This window comes from Natator depressus, chromosome 6 (assembly GCF_965152275.1).
Source record: "Natator depressus isolate rNatDep1 chromosome 6, rNatDep2.hap1, whole genome shotgun sequence".
Taxonomy (NCBI): domain Eukaryota; kingdom Metazoa; phylum Chordata; order Testudines; family Cheloniidae; genus Natator; species Natator depressus.
Genome location: NC_134239.1, coordinates 21,931,649 through 21,949,552, shown reverse-complemented (window position 1 = coordinate 21,949,552; position 17,904 = coordinate 21,931,649). Strand labels below are relative to the sequence as shown.

Below are 17,904 nucleotides of genomic sequence, written 5' to 3'. Positions count from 1 at the left end.
GGCCCTTCCACCTCTGGAGAGCCTTGTTGCTTTTTGCGAATACAGACTCACAGGGCTGTTACTCTGAAACTTGTTGCTTAATAGAAATGAAACTTTTACTTTCAAGAAGATCATGTGATTTCCAGGAAAGGAAGTGCCATATTTGGGCAGGACCAATAGAAACCACTTGCATCATCACAGCTATACTAGAAATATGCTCTGAAGAAGTTTCATGTTGTTGTTTTATTAACCACCCTCTCGGTACAGGGTCCACTCCGATTGGCTACAGGCTGTGATCCCACGGACATTGTTGCCAATGCGCTGGGCTGACGACATAGTCCAGAAGAGTATAAAAGGGAGACTCGTTGCTGGAAATACTTTGATATTTCAACTATTCACAAAATCCCTGCTAACATCCTCTGGTAACAGCAAAGGTAACTGATCTGTTTTTTACTGGTGCTATTAACTGATTAGAGCTGGGGAGTAGTGGGAGGAGGGAATTGCAAATAAGAGATTTGGCAGCTTCTGTGGAAAAAGCAAGCAGAATTCATCACAATCCCATAAAGCTGCCTTCAGTAGCTTCTCTTGAAACAACAGTGCAGTTTTGAATGGGTGCCAGGAGATACAAACGTTGGCTGGATTTCTTGGTAATTGGCGCACCAGGGGTGAGAGTGTGCACGCACTGGGGTGTGTGAGTGCAGTAGGGTGTGTGTGTGTGTGTGAGAGAGATTTTATGCAAGTGCTGCAAATTGTGCTGGAGGATGGAAGCTAGAGAAATTCCTTTTCTACACTTTGTTTCCTGACGGTGCATGAACTGTAGCTTTGCAGATCCCTCTCCTCCTCCTCTCTATTTTCTTGTGGTTTGCAGAGGTGCTCTGAGGCATGTTCGCCTATATCTGCAAAGGCCTTTGAGCGCCTCAGATGAAAGGCATGCAGAAGCATATCTCCAAATGCTAAATATATTCTAACTAGACGAGACTCATGCCTCAGCCTGCAGCTGTGGCTTCCCCCTTCCTCCGTCTATGAATGTCACCAATACATTGCTCAGCTGATTTGCACCATGTTTGCAATTCGGGGCAGGAAGGAATAATACAGACTTCTGGTGTTTCAGAGCTTCGATTGAAATAGCTATGATTTCCCATCCGCATAATGCCAAACAGCAGGCTGACTTTTACACTGGTTCCTCAGCAATTATAGTTGCTCGCTTAGCACTTGCATTGCAATTTGCATTTGCGAAAGCGCTTCAGAATATCCCTGCTGGGTCTCTGCAGCGTCCACGTGCCGTAGGTGGGCATCATTATTCCCACTGCACAGATGGGAAACTAAGGCATAGGAAGGTGGGGGCGGGAGAACTAGGGCATATGGAGGTATTTGTAGCTTGCACACGATCATGCTGCAAATCCGAGATCGGGTCAGGATTAGAATTTAGCATCTCCTGACCCAAATACCTTATAGCTTCACCTTGTGAACCACTTCAGCTCTCAGTAAGGGGAATTTGATATTGCATGGATGAGACAGGCTGCCATGGGATTGGGCTGGCTCAAGAGCCAGACATTAGATGCTCCTAAGATAGCTTAGCCGTCTCCTCTGCTGAAGATGGGTACCAGCTGAGTGAAGGGGGACTGATCTTGTGCAACATTGGAATACAGTGGAGAGTAAGGTGTTGCATGAATTGCAGAAGATTTTTCTTAAACTCAAGGAGGGCTGAGGGCTCAGCATGTCTGCGAATCCCCTTCCCTCCCTTGTGGTTTGTAGCAGGAAGCTCGAGAGGAGCATTATAAGAAACACCCCAGCAAGTCAGGTTAAGTATTGGTTCCTCAGCAGCAGTGTTGTTCATTAGTCTGTAAGCTCTTAGACGGAGGGACTGCGGGACTGCACCTGGGTTGCTGATGCAGTACAAAGAGGAATGGCTCCATCTGCCAGCAAAGCCTGCCAGCTGCATGTGCCCCTCCCTTTCCCTGAGACTGGCACCTCCTGGGGGTTTCTGCTGGGCAGCCGAGCTCCACGCCGTCCACCCTGCCCTGGCTCGGGGCTCAAAGCCACAAGTCGCGTTGCTCGCGTGGTTGTCGGCGCACCCCAGAGAGGGCTCCGGTGCTGACACAGGAGTTGATTTGGGGTTCCGTCATGGCGGCGAATGTGAGTGACTCTCCCTGCATCTGCCTCCAGTTTATACAGGTCCTGCTTGGAGGTTTCCAATTCATCCGCAAGAATTCCGTTTGGTCCCAAAGGAGCGAACTCCCCAACCCTTCCTCCTGCAATTAACCCAAGACTGGCTGCCTGATGGCTGCATCCAAGAGCGAGGGGTAAGTGGCTTTGGGGGAGCTGGACGCGGGTGCGGTCAGTGCAGCCTGGGTGATGTACACAAGCCGGTGGGAGTAGTGCAAGCTGCACTGTCTGGCTGTAACCACTGCTGGCAGGCCGGAAAGGACACACCTGTGAGCAAGTGGATCCCACGGCAACAGCTTTTGTGCTTATCTCCCGCGGACAGCAAAGGCAGCCAGGCCTGGCTGATGTCTGCCAAGGAACTGCTGGAGACTGGCCCTCGGGGCTGTAAGGGTCGCTGTCGTTCACCTAAGCGGCTGTCTACTGTGGCACGTGGCTGCCCAGTGACTAGCTGCTCTGCTCAAGGGAAGGCGCAACTGCCAAATTGGACGTGAGACTGCCGTGCAAAAGTACTGTCATGATTACAGGTTTGCTGAAGTGTGAAATATAACCGCTTCTGTCTGCTGCAGGAAACAGGAATGGGAACATCTCAGTGAAGTATTTTAAGTTAAGGAGTGCCTACCCTTTCTTTATCATTTGTATTCCCTTAGTGCCCACGGCCCAGAGCTGCAAAAGTAACTAGGCTTCTAACTCTTATTGAAATCAACAGGAGCTAGGTGCCTAAATACCATTGAGGATCTGAGCCTAGAGGGCCCAAGTGAGATGGGAACTCAGTGGTGCTAGGTGCTTTGCCAGGGCTCACCACACTGGCGCCTCCTGCTGGTCGTCTTGGGGATTAGCTCTGTGGGTCAGTACACCTACTCCCAGTGGTGCTTCACCCAGTGTCCCTTTTGCTCCCGGACCCTCATCACTCCAAGGACTGCGGCATTCTCGTCACAACCCAGCCCTCTGGACGTGTCATGATCTGCATTCCCCCCTTCCAGGGGCAAATGTTGCAGTCTAACCGTCCCACCACTTCCCCAGTGGCAACTACAGCCAATTGTCCGGCCACTTCCCCATGGTCCCAGCACCCTCTTCGCCCTTCCCTCAGGGCTTCAGCCTGCAAATCCCAGCGGCCAGCCAGGAGCTTTTCTCTGGTCCCTGCTAGCCACACTGCTCAGTCCAGGCTGCAGGCTTCCTTCTACCTGCCAGATACCCAGTCCTCCCTTCTACTCCTCTAGGGAGTAACTGACCCGGCTCTTCTTATAAGGGCCTGCTGGGCCTTGATTGGCTGTTCCTCACAGCCACTCCCCTATTGGCTGCTTCTTGAGCAGCCTTCCTTGGGCACTGTTAACCCCTTGGATGCCAGTGTGGGGCAGACGCCCCATCACAGTGCTGTAGAAACACATCAATTCATAGATTCCAAGACCAGAAGAGACAATTGTGATCATCTGGTCTGCCCATGTACCACATAACACAGTCCATGTGACTTCCCCACAATAATTCCCGTTCGAATATGGAAAGAGATGTACACAAAACAAAAAGTGCGGGGAGGGAAAGGAACCATTGTCATCCCCATTTTATAGATGGGGAAACGGAGGCTCAGGGAGATAGATTTGCCCCAAGTCACACAGGGAGTTTGCAACACTGAGGCACCTAATTTTCATATTAATTAATTATTGACTAACAATCCATTTATAGCATTTCTGTGAACGTGTTTCTTCAGAATAACTGCACACATCCACCTTGTGTGTGCGCTTTTATCTCTTCTGATAGATGCCTAGCAGCTGTTGCTTGTTTGCGCTCACCAGCAACAGAAACCTGCAGCTGATCAACTCTGTCCTCCCCATTCATTCCCAGGGAGAAGGCAGCATTTCCTTGGGCTGCATTTTCTCCTTCAGCAGCACACACTTAGCTGGAACAGCAGATCTCTTCCCTGGCGGCTCTGGCATTACTCGATTGCTGTTATTTGCAGGGGTTAGTCTTTGATCTGCCATTGGCCAATAGGCCTGGCATAACCTCTGTCTCTGTCTTTACAGGGGTTCTCAAAAATTACGGTTTGCCTGGTGGCTGATTAAGCAGATCAACAGTGAAAACTATGAGGGGCTCTGCTGGGTAGACAAGGACCGCACTCAGTTTCGCATCCCCTGGAAACACACTTCCAGGAAGGATATCAACCCTAATGACTACAAGATTTTCAAGGTAGGATCCCAAATGATTCTCTCTTTCCCCATCCCCACCAACCCCCATCTCCTGCAGAAGCCAGTCCCAGTCCAGGGTAACTAACTAAGAAGAACTAACAAAACGATCAGTGTTGATGCTTTGACGTTGCTCTGTGACATTTGCCTTATAATGGTGTGTCACTGCATGATGCTCTTGCATTGGGGGGAGGGATAGCTCAGTGGTTTGAGCATTGGCCTGCTAAACCCAGGGTTGTGAGTTCAATCCTTGAGGGGGCAGAAATTGGGGATTGGTCCTGCTTTGAGCAGGGGGTTGGACTAGATGACCTCCCGAGGTCTCTTCCAACCCTGATATTCTATGATTCTGTGATTGTAAGGATGCATCATTGTCACGGTGTGGCACCGGGCAGTAATTGGCTAGTGCCCTTTCATTCGATGGAGTATCCATGCACCAGGGTAACAGAGCACAGAAGGGTTCCTTGGCAGAATGCACACCAGGCCTCAGAATAATGACCAGCTTCAATTCCCATGGCTGTGGGAGGACCCCAATGACCCTGGTGGGGTTTGTAACATGTTCCCTTGCAGTACATCATCCAGTCACTTGCTGGCCCCATGTGCTGAATATATTTCTAAGTAGAGGGTGGTTTCCGGTAAACAAAAGGCAAAGCTGGAACTCAGGCAGTGTGGAAGCTTGTTTCTGTCTGTCATTTCAGTTATTTTCTTTAATAAATACCTCCTATTTAAAAGACTAAAGAAAAGGAGGACTTGTGGTACCTTAGAGACTAACCAGTTTATTTGAGCATAAGCTTTCGTGTGCTACAGCTCACTTCATCGGCTGCATACTGTGGAAAGTGTAGAAGATCTTTTTATATACACACAAAGCATGAAAAAATACCCCCTCCCACCCCACTCTCCTGCTGGCAATAGCTTATCTAAAGTGATCACTCTCCTTACAATGTGTATGATAATCAAGTTGAGCCATTTCCAGCACAAATCCAGGGTTTAACAAGAACGTCTGCGGGGGGGGAAGGGGTAGGAAAAAACAAGGGGAAATAGGTTACCTTGCATAATGACTTAGCCACTCCCAGTCTCTCTTTTTTTCATGCTTTGTGTGTATATAAAAAGATCTTCTACGCTTTCCACAGTATGCATCCAATGAAGTGAGCTGTAGCTCACGAAAGCTTATGCTCAAATAAATTGGTTAGTCTCTAAGGTGCCACAAGTACTCCTTTTTTCTTTTTGCGAATACAGACTAACACGGCTGTTACTCTGAAACCTATTTAAAAGACTGTTTCTATACATCATAATAGGGCTTCTGCCCCTTCTGGAATTTCCTGGACTTTCCACATTTTAATGGGATCTTCCCTGCAGACTGCAGCTTACAGGCAATTGAAAGGTTCCTAGATAAATTCTGAGCATTATGAGAGGACAATGTTGTGTTGAGATGTGACATGAAATGTCTCAGCTCAAGCAGGTTAGAAATTTTCAGGTGGAACGTTTTTCTGTTAGAAAATGCTGATTTGTCAAAATGGAAACATTTTGCCGGAATGTGTCAATTTCAGTGAAATGTTGATGGAAACCAGGCAGGTTCCTAATCACACCCTGCCTGCCAGGGGGAGTTCCATAGAGCCCCCGCTTCGAGGTTCCCCAACCTGCCTCGCTCCCTGCCTGGTGGGTGGCTGGGATTCTGAGCAGCTCAGGGAGCTAGGGAAAGGTTTCCAAAAGATTGGAATGACGTTTTGGAATGTCACTTTTCTGAAACGAAATTTCAGAATTCTCCTTCCCTGGGAAATTTCAAACTTGCATTTTTTTGTTCCGTTCCAGAATGATTTTTTTTTTCCCCCTGAAATTTCAGAATTTCCTGCAGAATGGGAATTCCAGTTTCAGCCAGCACTAGGCACGGCTAAGAGTAGGATTAGACCCTCCCAAAGACTGAGCTGGCAACAGCCCTCAGAAATCCTGAAGCTGGGCTGTCTGACCACACTGAGAATTGCAATAGTTGCAGTGTCACAGCTGGTAAAGGCCAAAACAATCTCCCGGTTGATTCTGCTTAACTTTTGTTTGTGATCTTTCCCGTGGCATCCAATTAACAGGCATGTGCCTTGGAAAACAAAAATAGTCACCCAGGAGACAGATCTCACTTTCAGCCTTGTTACAAAGAGTTGGACAGAGCCGTGTTAACAGATCGTAGGCAATTCAGGGCAGGGCCTATCACTATAGTTGTATGGTGCATAGCACCATGGGGCCCCAGACACTACCATTATATAATAAATACAGAGCAGTTGGGGAAGTAGCCTGTTGTAATGAATGAACCCAGAACAACAGTAATCGAGGGGGTACCTTATAAGAAAAAGGGAAGGGGGAAAATGGGATCCACTGATTTTGCCTAGTATTTCTCCATTGTACGCTGCATGTCTGTATTTGGACCCACTGTCCAACATGCTCAGATGCTGTGATGATGGGAGACTGTATATGTACCTAGGCAGAGCACATGTCTGAAATCATGCCAAAATCAGCACCAGAATCCTCAGCATCCTAGGAGGAGGCTGGGTCAAGTTCTAAGCCCTTGGGTGTTTGAGTCCTGGACCACAGTAACAAAAAGGGAAAGATTACTCCACCACAGTGGTCTGAGTGGAGGTTGGGGAGGGAAAGGAGGTTTACACTTACGGCAAAGCGCTTGATGGGATCCTTTTAAAAAAAACCAACGGTGCTAATAGAGAGCTTGGAAGGAATTGTACAGAGATCTTCATGCCTTGCTGCCCGTGAGGCTAAGATCAACATGGCTTTCTGCTTGACGGCACTGACAGACTGCTCCTTCTCTAATGCCTTCCTGCCTGTCTTCTCTCCCCCAATCCCTCCCTTTATGGAAAGGCCTGGGCCATAACCAGCGGAAAGTACAACGAAAAGCTGAAAGATCCGGCCAAGTGGAAAGCCAACTTCCGCTGCGCCCTGAGAAGCACAAACATGTTCCTGATGATGCAGGACAACTCAAAAACCTCCGAGGACCCTCACAAAGTGTATAAAATCATCAGCCCAAGTCCCGATGTTGTGGCAGCCGCTAAAGCCGCGACTACTAAAAGTAAGGATGCTGGCAATACAGGTTGAAGACAGGTGCAGACAGACATGGTTCTGATTTGTGCAAGGAGCTCTTTTCTTTTACTCTGCCTGGCAGCACTCCAGATCCAGTCTGAATAGAATGCGGCGTCATGTGGGAGAGATGGGATTTTAGGTAACTGCCTTTAAAAGTGACCAGGGCAGGGGAGGGCAATATTTCAAAAATACTTGTCCCCCAGCAGCTCCTAGCGTTCTCAGTCAATGGGAGCTGCTGAATACTCTTGAAAATTAGGGCCTGTGGCCTGAACTGTGGGTGACATGGTTGGCGTGAGATCATGGTGCTTAGTGCTGCTCCCTGCTGGTAGGGCAGAAGTGCCAACAGTACCGGATGTTTTCCGAGGGCAATCTCACTGCCCTTCTCTTGCAGATTTCTGCTTTGAGGAAACCCTGTGAGCCAAATTCTAACTTAGTTACACACGCGTTACCCTGTAAAGTCAATGGAGCTGTGAAGGCTATAGTGACGCAGGTATAACTGAGGGCAGCTTTCAAGGCTTCCCAACAAAGTGTGCAGAAGGTCATGAAGAACTGGATAAACTGGTGGCATTAAGGGCAACATTTTCAGAAGTGCCCACTAATTTTTTGGGTGCACAACTCGACACCGTAAAGGGACCTGACATTGAGAAAGGGGTCTGCATCTGCCCTCCGAAAACTAGACCTCTTCAAAGTGTCTCAAGTTGGGCACCCAAATTCACCAGTCACCTTTTGAGAAGTTAGGCCCTTGGTGTCTCCAGTTGGGCTCCTAAACTTGAGGGAATCCAAATTAGTGAAGAGTTTTCAACATATGGGCCTTAAGCCCTGAGCAAATCCCACTTCTTGGAACTATGGATCATGCTTAACTTCCCGTGTCAGAAATTCCATTTGCTAAACCACTGGTTTTTTCCTCCCCATCCCTGTGTAATTTCCTGTTGTCTTTTAGACAATAACCTGCATGACAGTAAAGAAGACATCAGCCCCCCTTCTGAAGAAGCCCCTAATCTGCACCACCATATGCCACGGCAACTGCAGGTACCAGAACTGGGGATGGGAGAAGCTAGGGAAGTGCTAAGCTTGAAGGAGCCCTGGAATCATCAGAACCTGATAACATTTCACTAAACTTGTGGCTCATGGGAAATTAACACTGAAACTCCCCACCCCCACCCCCACGCTGCAGAGTTCTGACTCAATCAACGTCACTGCTAGAGCCCTCCATGTGACTGTCTCTAGACAATGTCCCTGGGAGTTGCTTATACCCTGCAGGGACACAATCTGGCCCCAGGAAAACAGCTAGGCGAATGATTATGCATCTCTTTTTGCAAGAAGTCATGTTTGCAACACCAGATCTAAATACACACACAGCTAGCTCCTGAGCTGCAATCACAGAAGATGATCCAGCTCAGTCTTCTCACTGTGTGAAAAAAGTTTTCCACAACGGAATGAAAGAGTTTTTGCCTGGGGGAAAACTGCTTTTGTCTGCTACATGTAACCTTTTCATCCACACAGTGGATTCAGGTGAGGAGGGAATAAAAATTACCTGTTCTGATTTTTGGCATGAAAACATCCACACATTCAGGACACCCTCTCTGCCCTCCAGCTCTTCCAGGAACTGTGTGTCTGTCAAAGTCCTTGTCTACAGGCAAAAGTCTAAAATTTAACTAAGGGTGTGATTCAGAATCAGTTAAGCTAAACCAGGGCAAATTCTTGTGCAGACACTTCTGGTTTGGTGTAAATCAGTCTTGGTTTGGTTTAGCTTAAGTCAGTTGGGAATCAGTTTAAAGCTAAACTAGAATAAGCTCCTCTTAAACTGCAATAAGTTCCACCCAGTTGTTTGTAGCGGTTTAGCTAAGATCAGTTCTAAGTTAACCTGGTGCAGCTTTCTCATGTAGGCCTAAGACCCTGGGAGGATTCTGTTGGCCGCTGTGGAACTCTCAGCTGGTGTGAATTAGAGTAATCTGGCCCCCTGGATCACACTGGGGGGAATTGTCTCCATTCCAGCCACCAGTGGCCATATGCCAGCATAGCTGCAAACCCTCATGTCCATAAAGAAAGCCACCATTTGCATCAGGGGTGCTTATCCCTGTGTCAAGCAGGCTCCCAGGTTCTCAGCCCCTCCCTCTTGGATGCCTCTTCAAGCCAAGAACGTCAAGCGTATTTGGCTTGCCTGCATCAGAGTAGCCACTCTTCTTGGCTCAGGCTGGCCCTTAGCTGGGACTCGCATGTTTCTGCTGGGCCACTGGGAAGCAGCAAGACTAGCAACAGAGTGAGGCCATGGCTGAATCCACTTCGCTGGTCAAAGCCTCTCTGTGAATGGATGCAGAAATGCCCAGCTAATTGTAGGGGTGTTGCTTCACTGATGCACTTTGTCTCTCGCATATCTCTGTGATGAATCCAATAAAACAAAAAGAAAATGGTCTCGGGTGCTTTGTTTTGCAGCCGCAGATAGAATTAGATTTGGAGATGTCGCTGGAAAACCCTCCCCAACGTAAGTTACTTGCTGTGTTGTTTTTTTTTTTTTTTTTTAAGTGTAAATGATTGAATTCTGGAAGATAAAACCCAGAATAGAAACCGTGGTTCTGCATATGGCCCTGTGCTCCTCCATTGTTTGTTCATTGAATTGGATCTCTTTACTGAAGGCTTGGGCACTCAATTGAGAGTTGGGAGCCCGGGGTTCTCTTTCCTGCTCTGCCACTGATCTGTTCAGCACCTTGGTTGAGTCTCTCAGCATTTCCACATGCCCTGGGGCAGGAAGCAGGATGAACTAGCCAGGAAATTATCCTGAGGCACACAGACTTTGAATCAAAGTCGTTGCTTCCTAGTGCAATAGCCCTGTGGCTTTTCCACCTTGTCTGGAATTCTGGTGGAAGGTCAGTGTTACATTTAATTCTAATCAAATAGAACAGGAATGAATAAACATAATACATGCTTGGGAACGGTAGAGGGAAGGAGATAAGAGAGAATAACAATATGGCGGAGCTGATAAACCTTTGCTTGAATAAGCAGTCAAGTTTAATCCTTGTTCAGTTCAGATTCAGTGCCCAGCAGTTGGACTGTGGTCTGATTGCCTTTAAAACCAGCCTATTCCAGATCAATTTCTAAGCCAGCTATCAAAGACACTACCCCATAGTTGGTGGGTCTGTGGCAACAAGTCTGCCAAAGAACCCTTGCATGATGCCATCAGGGGCAACAGCCCTGGGCAGGTTCAACCGTGGTGCTAAGGTCATTGGGGAGACAGACTTGGCCAACAGTGTCACACCCCCAACAGCTCGTTTTGGCCTAGCATGGTGAGGCCCTAGCCAAACCCCATGGGCAGGAGCAGGGCTATTGCAGGCTTCCACCGTGCAAAGCGAACTCCTGAGGAAAACCAGCTTCTAGTGGGACAGGTGGAGAGGTGCATGAGAAAAAACTTGTGACAGGCATAGAGACGTGCGTGTGATTGAGACCGTCCTCGGCTCTTGTTGCTCCACAGAGATGAACAGCGTGCAGAACGAAAGGCCAGCCTACGACCCTGGCAGGAATCCGTCCCAGGGCTACACCACCAATAATTTGGCGCCAAACGGCTACCAGTGCAGCCCCGACACGCTCCAGTGGATTCTGCAACAGTGCAGCTTAACCCAGAGTGGCTGCAGCCCGCAGCAGCTGCCGTGGGCTCTGGATGGAGGTTCAGGTAGGCTGAGACCCCAAAGAGCAGAGCTGTACCCAGAGGCACCTATGTTTCATAATACAGCTGGCTCTCACTGGACCTCCCAGTGACTTCCTAGGCCTGTGTTAGAAATGTTGGGTGCGGAGCGTCGGGACAGTCCCGTTGTATTCCAGGGGTGAGGGAATCCTGCCCTGCCTTCTGATGCACTCGTCGAGCGCTGTGGTTCTTCACCGTCCCATACCCGCAGAGCCTCCTCCTGCAGCGCGGGCAGTTCCAGACAGGAAGCCGATGGGCTGCAGGGAGGTGCCTAGGAGGTATCCCTCTCAACAGCTGCTCCAGCCCACGTACTCAGCTCAGAAACCAAGTGGCAGGTTATTGTACGGCATCCAAGCAAAAACAATGAAGAGGATCTAAAGCAGGGGTGTTGCCCGCCCCCACCCCGTGGCCCTTGAGGCTCTTAATTGTGCGCCAAGGGCGACTGCGTAGAAGAAAATGCGTACTTGGTTCTCAACAAACATGTGTCCCTGAGTGGCACCATGTGACTTTGCAATGCGGTGTTTGTGTCAGCCCGGTTGCTGCAGCAAGGTGCTGGGAATGCTGCTGCCCAGCCAACGCCCACTGCATCTCCCTCAGCAGCTCTGGTGTGAGCCAGAAGCACGGGGAGCAGCTACTCTCCCTTCCCTCCTGCAGCTGCTCCGCAGCACCCCTGCTGGCTGCCTGCTGCATTACAGGCGAGAGAGGTTGCTCTCTTCCCTGTGGGGCTATGGGAGCTGTAGGGAAAGCAGGACAAGAGTTTGACTAGCACGGTGTGGGTCCTGGAGGAAAGCCTGGCAAAGGACTTACTCCCCTTCCCCACACAGTCATCCAGGGCAGCCCAGGAGAAAGGAAAGCCAAGAGCCATTCTGATTCTCTGCCCCATAGGCTAGAGCTCCAGCTGTGACCCCTTCTTCCTGCATGCCTGCTGCTGGCAGGACATCTAGGAGCCAGCTGTGCTCACTCTGGCTCCTGCTGGGGACTCCCCCACATAAGGGAACAGCGTTGCCCACTCTCAGGATTTTAAGCACTGAGTCCTGGGCTATTTGATATCTTGTTGTAGAGCCCCAGCTCCTGGAGTCATGTGATGACACACAATTCCCACCTTTCATTTAAAAAATTAGAAATAAGTTTCTGGTTGCAGAGAAAAGCTTGAAACCGTGAACTTGAGAGGCTCAAAACCAGAAGGCAAATAAAAAGAGCCCCAAATTGGGGGCAGGGGGGTGGTTATGTTTGGGGACTTGCACGATGATTTGAGAGCAAGATGGGCTGGTGACACCATGGGAGTCCTGCTGGGTAGGTTCCATGCCTGCCTCAGCAGTGGAAAGCAAGCCAAATTTTGGATTGGGATCCCCCTGCCCTTTCTGAGACGTCTAACCTTCAGGCTGGGAAGCTCTGGGACCATTTCTCTAAAACTAAAACAAACGGCAAGGGTCATTCACCCTGCCCACCCCGAGACCAGACCTGTGCTAGCTGCGGGCAGCAAGGGCCCTGCGCTGAGCCACTCACCCACATCGGGTGTGTTGCATCTGGGTGGATCAACCCCCGAGGTCAGGGTCGGTCAATAGCAATGAAATCCATCTCCCCTCCCTGTTTGGATTCCCAAAAGTGAGGTTCGGGGTAGGGTTGGGAAGCATGGGGAGTGGTGGATATTGCAAAGGGCATTGCAATGGTAAAGCTTTATCCAATAGGAAGATCTTGCAGCATTTCCAAAAGGGGAGAGCGAGCACGCTCAGCAGCTATTGTATTGTCTAATGTAATGGCCAGCATGCTGCAGTGCCTTACCCAACTCTGGTAATTAACACTGGGTTTCTCTCCCCCCCCCCCCCCCCCATCAGGGGAAGTACCATATGAAGACAGCCAAGGCTATCCAAACCAACATATGGGCCAAAATGGCTACCCACCGCAGGGGAGCGGAGCGGCAAATGGACCAGTGGAGAACTATCACCAACCCGTTGGCCAGTGGGTGACCCAACCCATGGCAGAGACCCAACCCATGCAAAATGCTTATGACCCTTCTGCGGCCTCACTTCTACAGCAGCCCCTCCCATCCAGCACAGTTCCTGGCATAAGTCAGCTTCTTAATAGTGCAGGTCAGTATATCCCCATTATCTGAGAGCTGGCCGGTGTAAGCAGGCACTTGAGACAGAAAAGACTTGTCGGATCATTGGAAGGTTATGCTCCCCCCAATAGCAAATGAAGCAGATACGGAACTAGGCTTTGGCGGGTTAGATTTTTATCGGTAAATGTCGATAATCGTCGATTTCACTCTACACACAAACCGAGGAATAAATAGTCCATCGATAAAAATTGAAATGTGCAGAGAAGCAGCATTTTTCTTCCTCTGCTGAACAATTCACGAGAGTTTGGTTTAGGGCTTTGGGCTGTGCACATTTTGACCGGTGAGGTCGACAATTTGGGTTCTAACAGTTATAAAGCTTTAGCTTTTTGAAATCAAGGTCAGTCATTAAAGAATTACTGCCTGGCCTGCCCTGCTGTCTGACCCCCTCCCATCACTTCCCACAACTGTGAACATTTAAATTGGGGGGGGGGGTGGGGGAGAGAAATGCTTAAAAATAAACAATCGCCATTATCCTCCAGTTCTCAGAAATAAACACCGAGCTCTGCCAAGCCTACTTAGAGCTGATCCCGCACGTGAAGCCAGTTTGCCAGAAGAGCTCAGCTCCTGTTCAGCACCGAAATGAAGCTGTTTGCTAGATCTAAAACTTCCCCCATTCCCTTGCAATTACTCATCCCGCACCAGCAGGACGTGAGGTGCATTCGGGAGACAAAGTCTCTATCCCAGAGAGCTTCCAGTCTAAATGTGGAGGATGGGAGGCAGGAAAAGCAAAACAAGCGAGCAGTGACGCTGTGCGTGTGTCTGGGCAGTACTGCCGTTTGTGCAGAATTATGATATTGTTTCCTTCTCTTTAAAAACTGCCTTTTTTGGACAGACAGTTTAGGGCTCAAAGCAGGGGGTTTTCAGGAGGGACTGTAGAAGAGAGTGGGTGAAAAGAGCGGAGCTAAGCAGAAACTAACGGGTTCATTACTGCCTACCAGTCTCACAAGCCTATTGTTCTCCATCCTAGCGGAAGTCCTGTTTGCAGGGAGACCTCACTACAATAACCACGTGGGCGTCCAGAGCACTTTCCCGAGCGAAGCGCCTGCAGGAAACGCAGTGATCTATCAAACGCTGAATGGCCCGGGAGAGAACAGTTATCACCAGCCGGCGAATCAGTGGGCAGCCCCAGAGCAGAACAGGTTGACCCTGCTGGCTGCCCCTCTCCCAGAGCAGCATCCTCCTCCTCCCAACACAGTGCCATTGCAGAACAATACAGGTCAGTGACGCCACCCCAGCTGCCTGCCCCAGGGAAGGAGACCTGCCCCAAGCACAGAGTACATCTGTCACCCACCCCTACCTCTTCCCTCTGAAGGTGAACAAGGACTGGGGCAGACTTGTCAAAGCTTTAGGAAAACACAGCTGTTGGAACCGAATGGCACCGACCTTTCCCTCCCCACCCCTAGATTAGAGGGCCCTCTTCACTTCTCTTGGAGGTTTAGACATCTCGGCTTCAGGTTTGAAATAGACACCCCGCCCCACCCCCATCCACATCTCAGCAGCCCCGTCTCCGCTTGCAGAGGGGGATCCAGGAAGTTCCATGGGGTTCAGATGTGGCTCTCGCGTGGAAAGCGGGGGACCAACTGCAGGGATGGACAGGTACCATAACACTCAGGCAATGCTCTGCTGGGACTCCCAACAAGGGTGCCAGTGGCAGCCGGGCGTGGGGATGATGGGCTCAGCATGTCAGGGGCTAATCCAGCATCCACTGAGGTCAGTGGAAGCGTCTTCACTGACTTCAGTGAGCATTACATCGGGCCCTTGGCGAGCAGCCTGTTCGGAACCAGAGCGCACCTGTTCCTGCCAGGCCCTATATAGTCCAAGCGTTCCCTCGTCTCTTGCAGAAACCATTCCTCCCACTATGGACGTCACCATCTATTACCGAGGGAGGCCGCTCCACGAGGTGCAGGTGGCCACCAGCAGCTGCCTCTTCGCGTACAATAACGAGGACCCCATCTTTGCTCCGAGCTGCACACAGGTGGTCCAGTTCCCAAGCCCAGATGAGCTGTCTGACCAGAAGCAGGCCCAGTTCACCAGGCAGCTGCTCTTGAACACAGGGCTGCTGCTGGAGCAGAAGCACAAGAAGATCTATGCCAAGCGCCTGAATAAGTGCAAGGTTTTCTGGGCCCTCTCCAAGCACCTGGTGAACATGGCTCAGAGCCCTGAGCCCAAGCTGCTGCCACGCGGCACCGAGATGGAGATCTTCGACTATGAGGTGTTCTCAAAGGGTGAGTCTGTGTCTGGGTGTGGCTTACTCTGTGGGGCCAGATTTACGGGTAGCAGTTAGATTAACGTCTCTTGGAGTTTCTCTCGGCTACTTACCATACATTTGCCCCATAGGGCTCCAGTGTGGTCGAGGCGCGTAGGCTGACCAAGGGCCGGAGCCCAGCCTGCATAAGCACTGGGCTCCAGGTTTTGCCTGGGCACTTCGGAGAGAAGAGAGAATGGCCAGGAGCAAGGGTGAGGGAGCCCCAGAATCTCCTAATCAGAAAGCTCCTCTCGTGGCCACCGTCCCCTGACCATCCCAGGGCAGTTTATTTAATCCAGCCACCCCAATGCCTGCCTTGTCCTTGTGCTACTAAAACCATCCTGGTTCCTTCTGCAGAGCTGAAGGATTTTAAGGAACATCAAAGGGCTGCATCTCCCGACTTCACCATCTACCTTGGCTTTGGGCAGTGCTTCTCCAAATCCAAGCCCAAGGAGGCCATGTTAATCCTAGTGAAGGTGAGCCAAGAAGCATCATTCTCCCTTAGCTATGGAGGGAAGTGCTGGCTAAATGCCAAGCGTCCTTTGTCTCTGGCGGGATGGTTCAGGGGTTAGTGTTTGTTCACTGACGGCCAGCTCCATGGACTTCAGTGTTGACGTGCAGCCGCTAAGAGGCTGCGCCCCTCTTCTGCGTGGAGTGGCCGTGGGTCCATGTAGCTGGTGAGGAGCTAGTGCTTGAGTGGAGATCCCTGGATAACCAGCGGGGAGAGATTTACCCCCCCCACCCACTTAACTTCACAGCCACATGGCAAGAAGTGGAGAATCCTCCTCTGCCTCTAAAGCTTTACAGTCCTGGGAGTGTAAATAAGCATCTCTTTCTAGCTTAATTATTAGTCCTCTTTGACTACCCAAATTCCTCTCCAGTGAGCCCTGCCAATGCACGGACCAGTCCTGGCTCGCCGCTGTTTGGGAGGGGTGGGAACGCATACCGTTCAGCACTCTGACACTACCATGACGGGTACCAAGATAAGAACCTAGACCGATCTGATGGGGCTGCAGCGTAGGCATAAGGGCCTTCTAGGGAATAGCCCCGTGCAGAAACCCCTTCGGTCCAGTCACAGAGCCAGCCCTATGCTGCTTTCACGGCAGCCCTTGCTGCAGAGTGTAAGTTGAAGGAAGAGGTGGATCAGGCACAGAAAACTGTGGCCAAGACCGACCTGTACCCTGGCTATTCTGCATGCCTGCAAAGCCCACAGCAGGCTGTTGCAGCCAGCACAGGGCTGAATCTGGGGTTGCCAGACATAGGTGAGAGATGCACTTGCCACACTTTTGCACCGCAAGCCCTCACTTCCTTGTCTCTGGGCGTTGCTGACAGAGCATGTCTCCCCCAGCAGTCACCCCCTGGGGCAGGGGAACAGATGGAGGCTCTGATGGGGCCATCCACGTGGCTCATTCAAAAGAGGCAATGCATAGCAATGTGGCGGCACAGGTGAACGCCTCCTGAGGGGTGTTTTTCTCTCTTGCAGCTGGTGCCTAAGTTCTGTGAGTATGTCCATGACTTGGCCCTGCGGGAGGGAGCCTCGTCCCTGAACAGCGGGAACGTGAGCCTCCAGGTGTCAAGCTGCTTCAACAGCTTGTATGACCTCATTGAGCAGTACAACATGCAGATTGACTGAACCTCCTCCCCTCCCTAGGATCTGATCTGCACGTGGGAGAGCAGCATTGGCCTGTCCTTGCCTAGGTCTCTGCCTGACTGGCCTGCCTTTGAAAACACTTCTGCCTTTCCCCTGCCCACTTTCATCAGTTTGCCCCCATCAGGAAATGTGTGCGTGAGATGATGGGTGGCCTTGTGGCTTAGCCACTTCACTGGACTCAGTAACGCTGGGTTCAGTCCCTGCTGTGCCACCTCCTTAGTGACCTTGGGCAAGTCACTGCAGCTGGGGGCCTCACTTTCCCCAGCTGTAAAATGGGAACAATTCCTTACCTCATAGGGTTGTTGTGAGGATAAATGCATGTGAGGTGCTCAGATATTACAGCAATAGACAGATCAGCCTTCCCTACTCAGGGCCACCAATTGAAAATAGAGATTTTTTTTCCCCCAGCTGAAATAAACAGGGTACCAGACACTGTGCTCTGAAGGTAGAAGCAAGAGAATCTTCCTCTCTGCTTCAGGAGGTCAGCAAGAAACTCGGGGTGTGTGGGGGGAGGGGAACAACAGGGGGGCAGGGCATACTCATCTACAGCACTGCAATGTAATGATCTTGTGTCTCTGTCTGGGCTGAGCTGGCTGGATTTTAAGCTGAGTGAAGGGTGTTGACAGGGAAAAAATCCTTATCACCACCTCTTGCTGACGTGAGTGAAGCAGGAATCCTGGGGGTGGGTTGTACAATAGCCCTGGCCAGCTCTCCTGGGGTCACAGGGTTGGTACAAGGTGAACTAATCCGTCAGATGGTGACTTAGGCACAGCTCCTAACTTCCATTTATTTGAATGGAAGTTCGGAGCCTAAATACCGGAG

At 50.4% G+C, this 17,904-nt stretch overlaps 1 protein-coding gene across 1 annotated transcript; it reads left to right on the top strand.

Annotated features, from left to right (window-relative positions):
- The first annotated feature begins 209 nt into the window (after window positions 1–209).
- IRF7 (interferon regulatory factor 7) lies at window positions 210–17,532 on the top strand. The gene is made up of 12 exons (XM_074956901.1): window positions 210–413; window positions 2,146–2,282; window positions 4,161–4,323; window positions 7,173–7,380; window positions 8,332–8,420; window positions 9,825–9,873; window positions 10,858–11,055; window positions 12,903–13,157; window positions 14,154–14,402; window positions 15,028–15,411; window positions 15,789–15,907; window positions 16,915–17,532. Exons 2-12 carry the CDS (start codon window positions 2,260–2,262, stop codon window positions 17,062–17,064), a joined length of 1,887 nt encoding a protein of 628 aa, XP_074813002.1. The 5' UTR covers window positions 210–413; window positions 2,146–2,259; the 3' UTR covers window positions 17,065–17,532.
- Window positions 17,533–17,904: the final 372 nt, after the last annotated feature.

Bases quoted from the DNA above. Each gene is read 5' to 3' on its own strand.
- IRF7 (XM_074956901.1), top strand. From the start codon at position 2,260: ATGGCTGCATCCAAGAGCGAGGG. The intron at 4,324-7,172 runs GTAGGATCCCAA...CTTTATGGAAAG, and splicing joins ATGACTACAAGATTTTCAAG to GCCTGGGCCATAACCAGCGG. The intron at 15,908-16,914 runs GTGAGCCAAGAA...TCTCTCTTGCAG, and splicing joins CCATGTTAATCCTAGTGAAG to CTGGTGCCTAAGTTCTGTGA.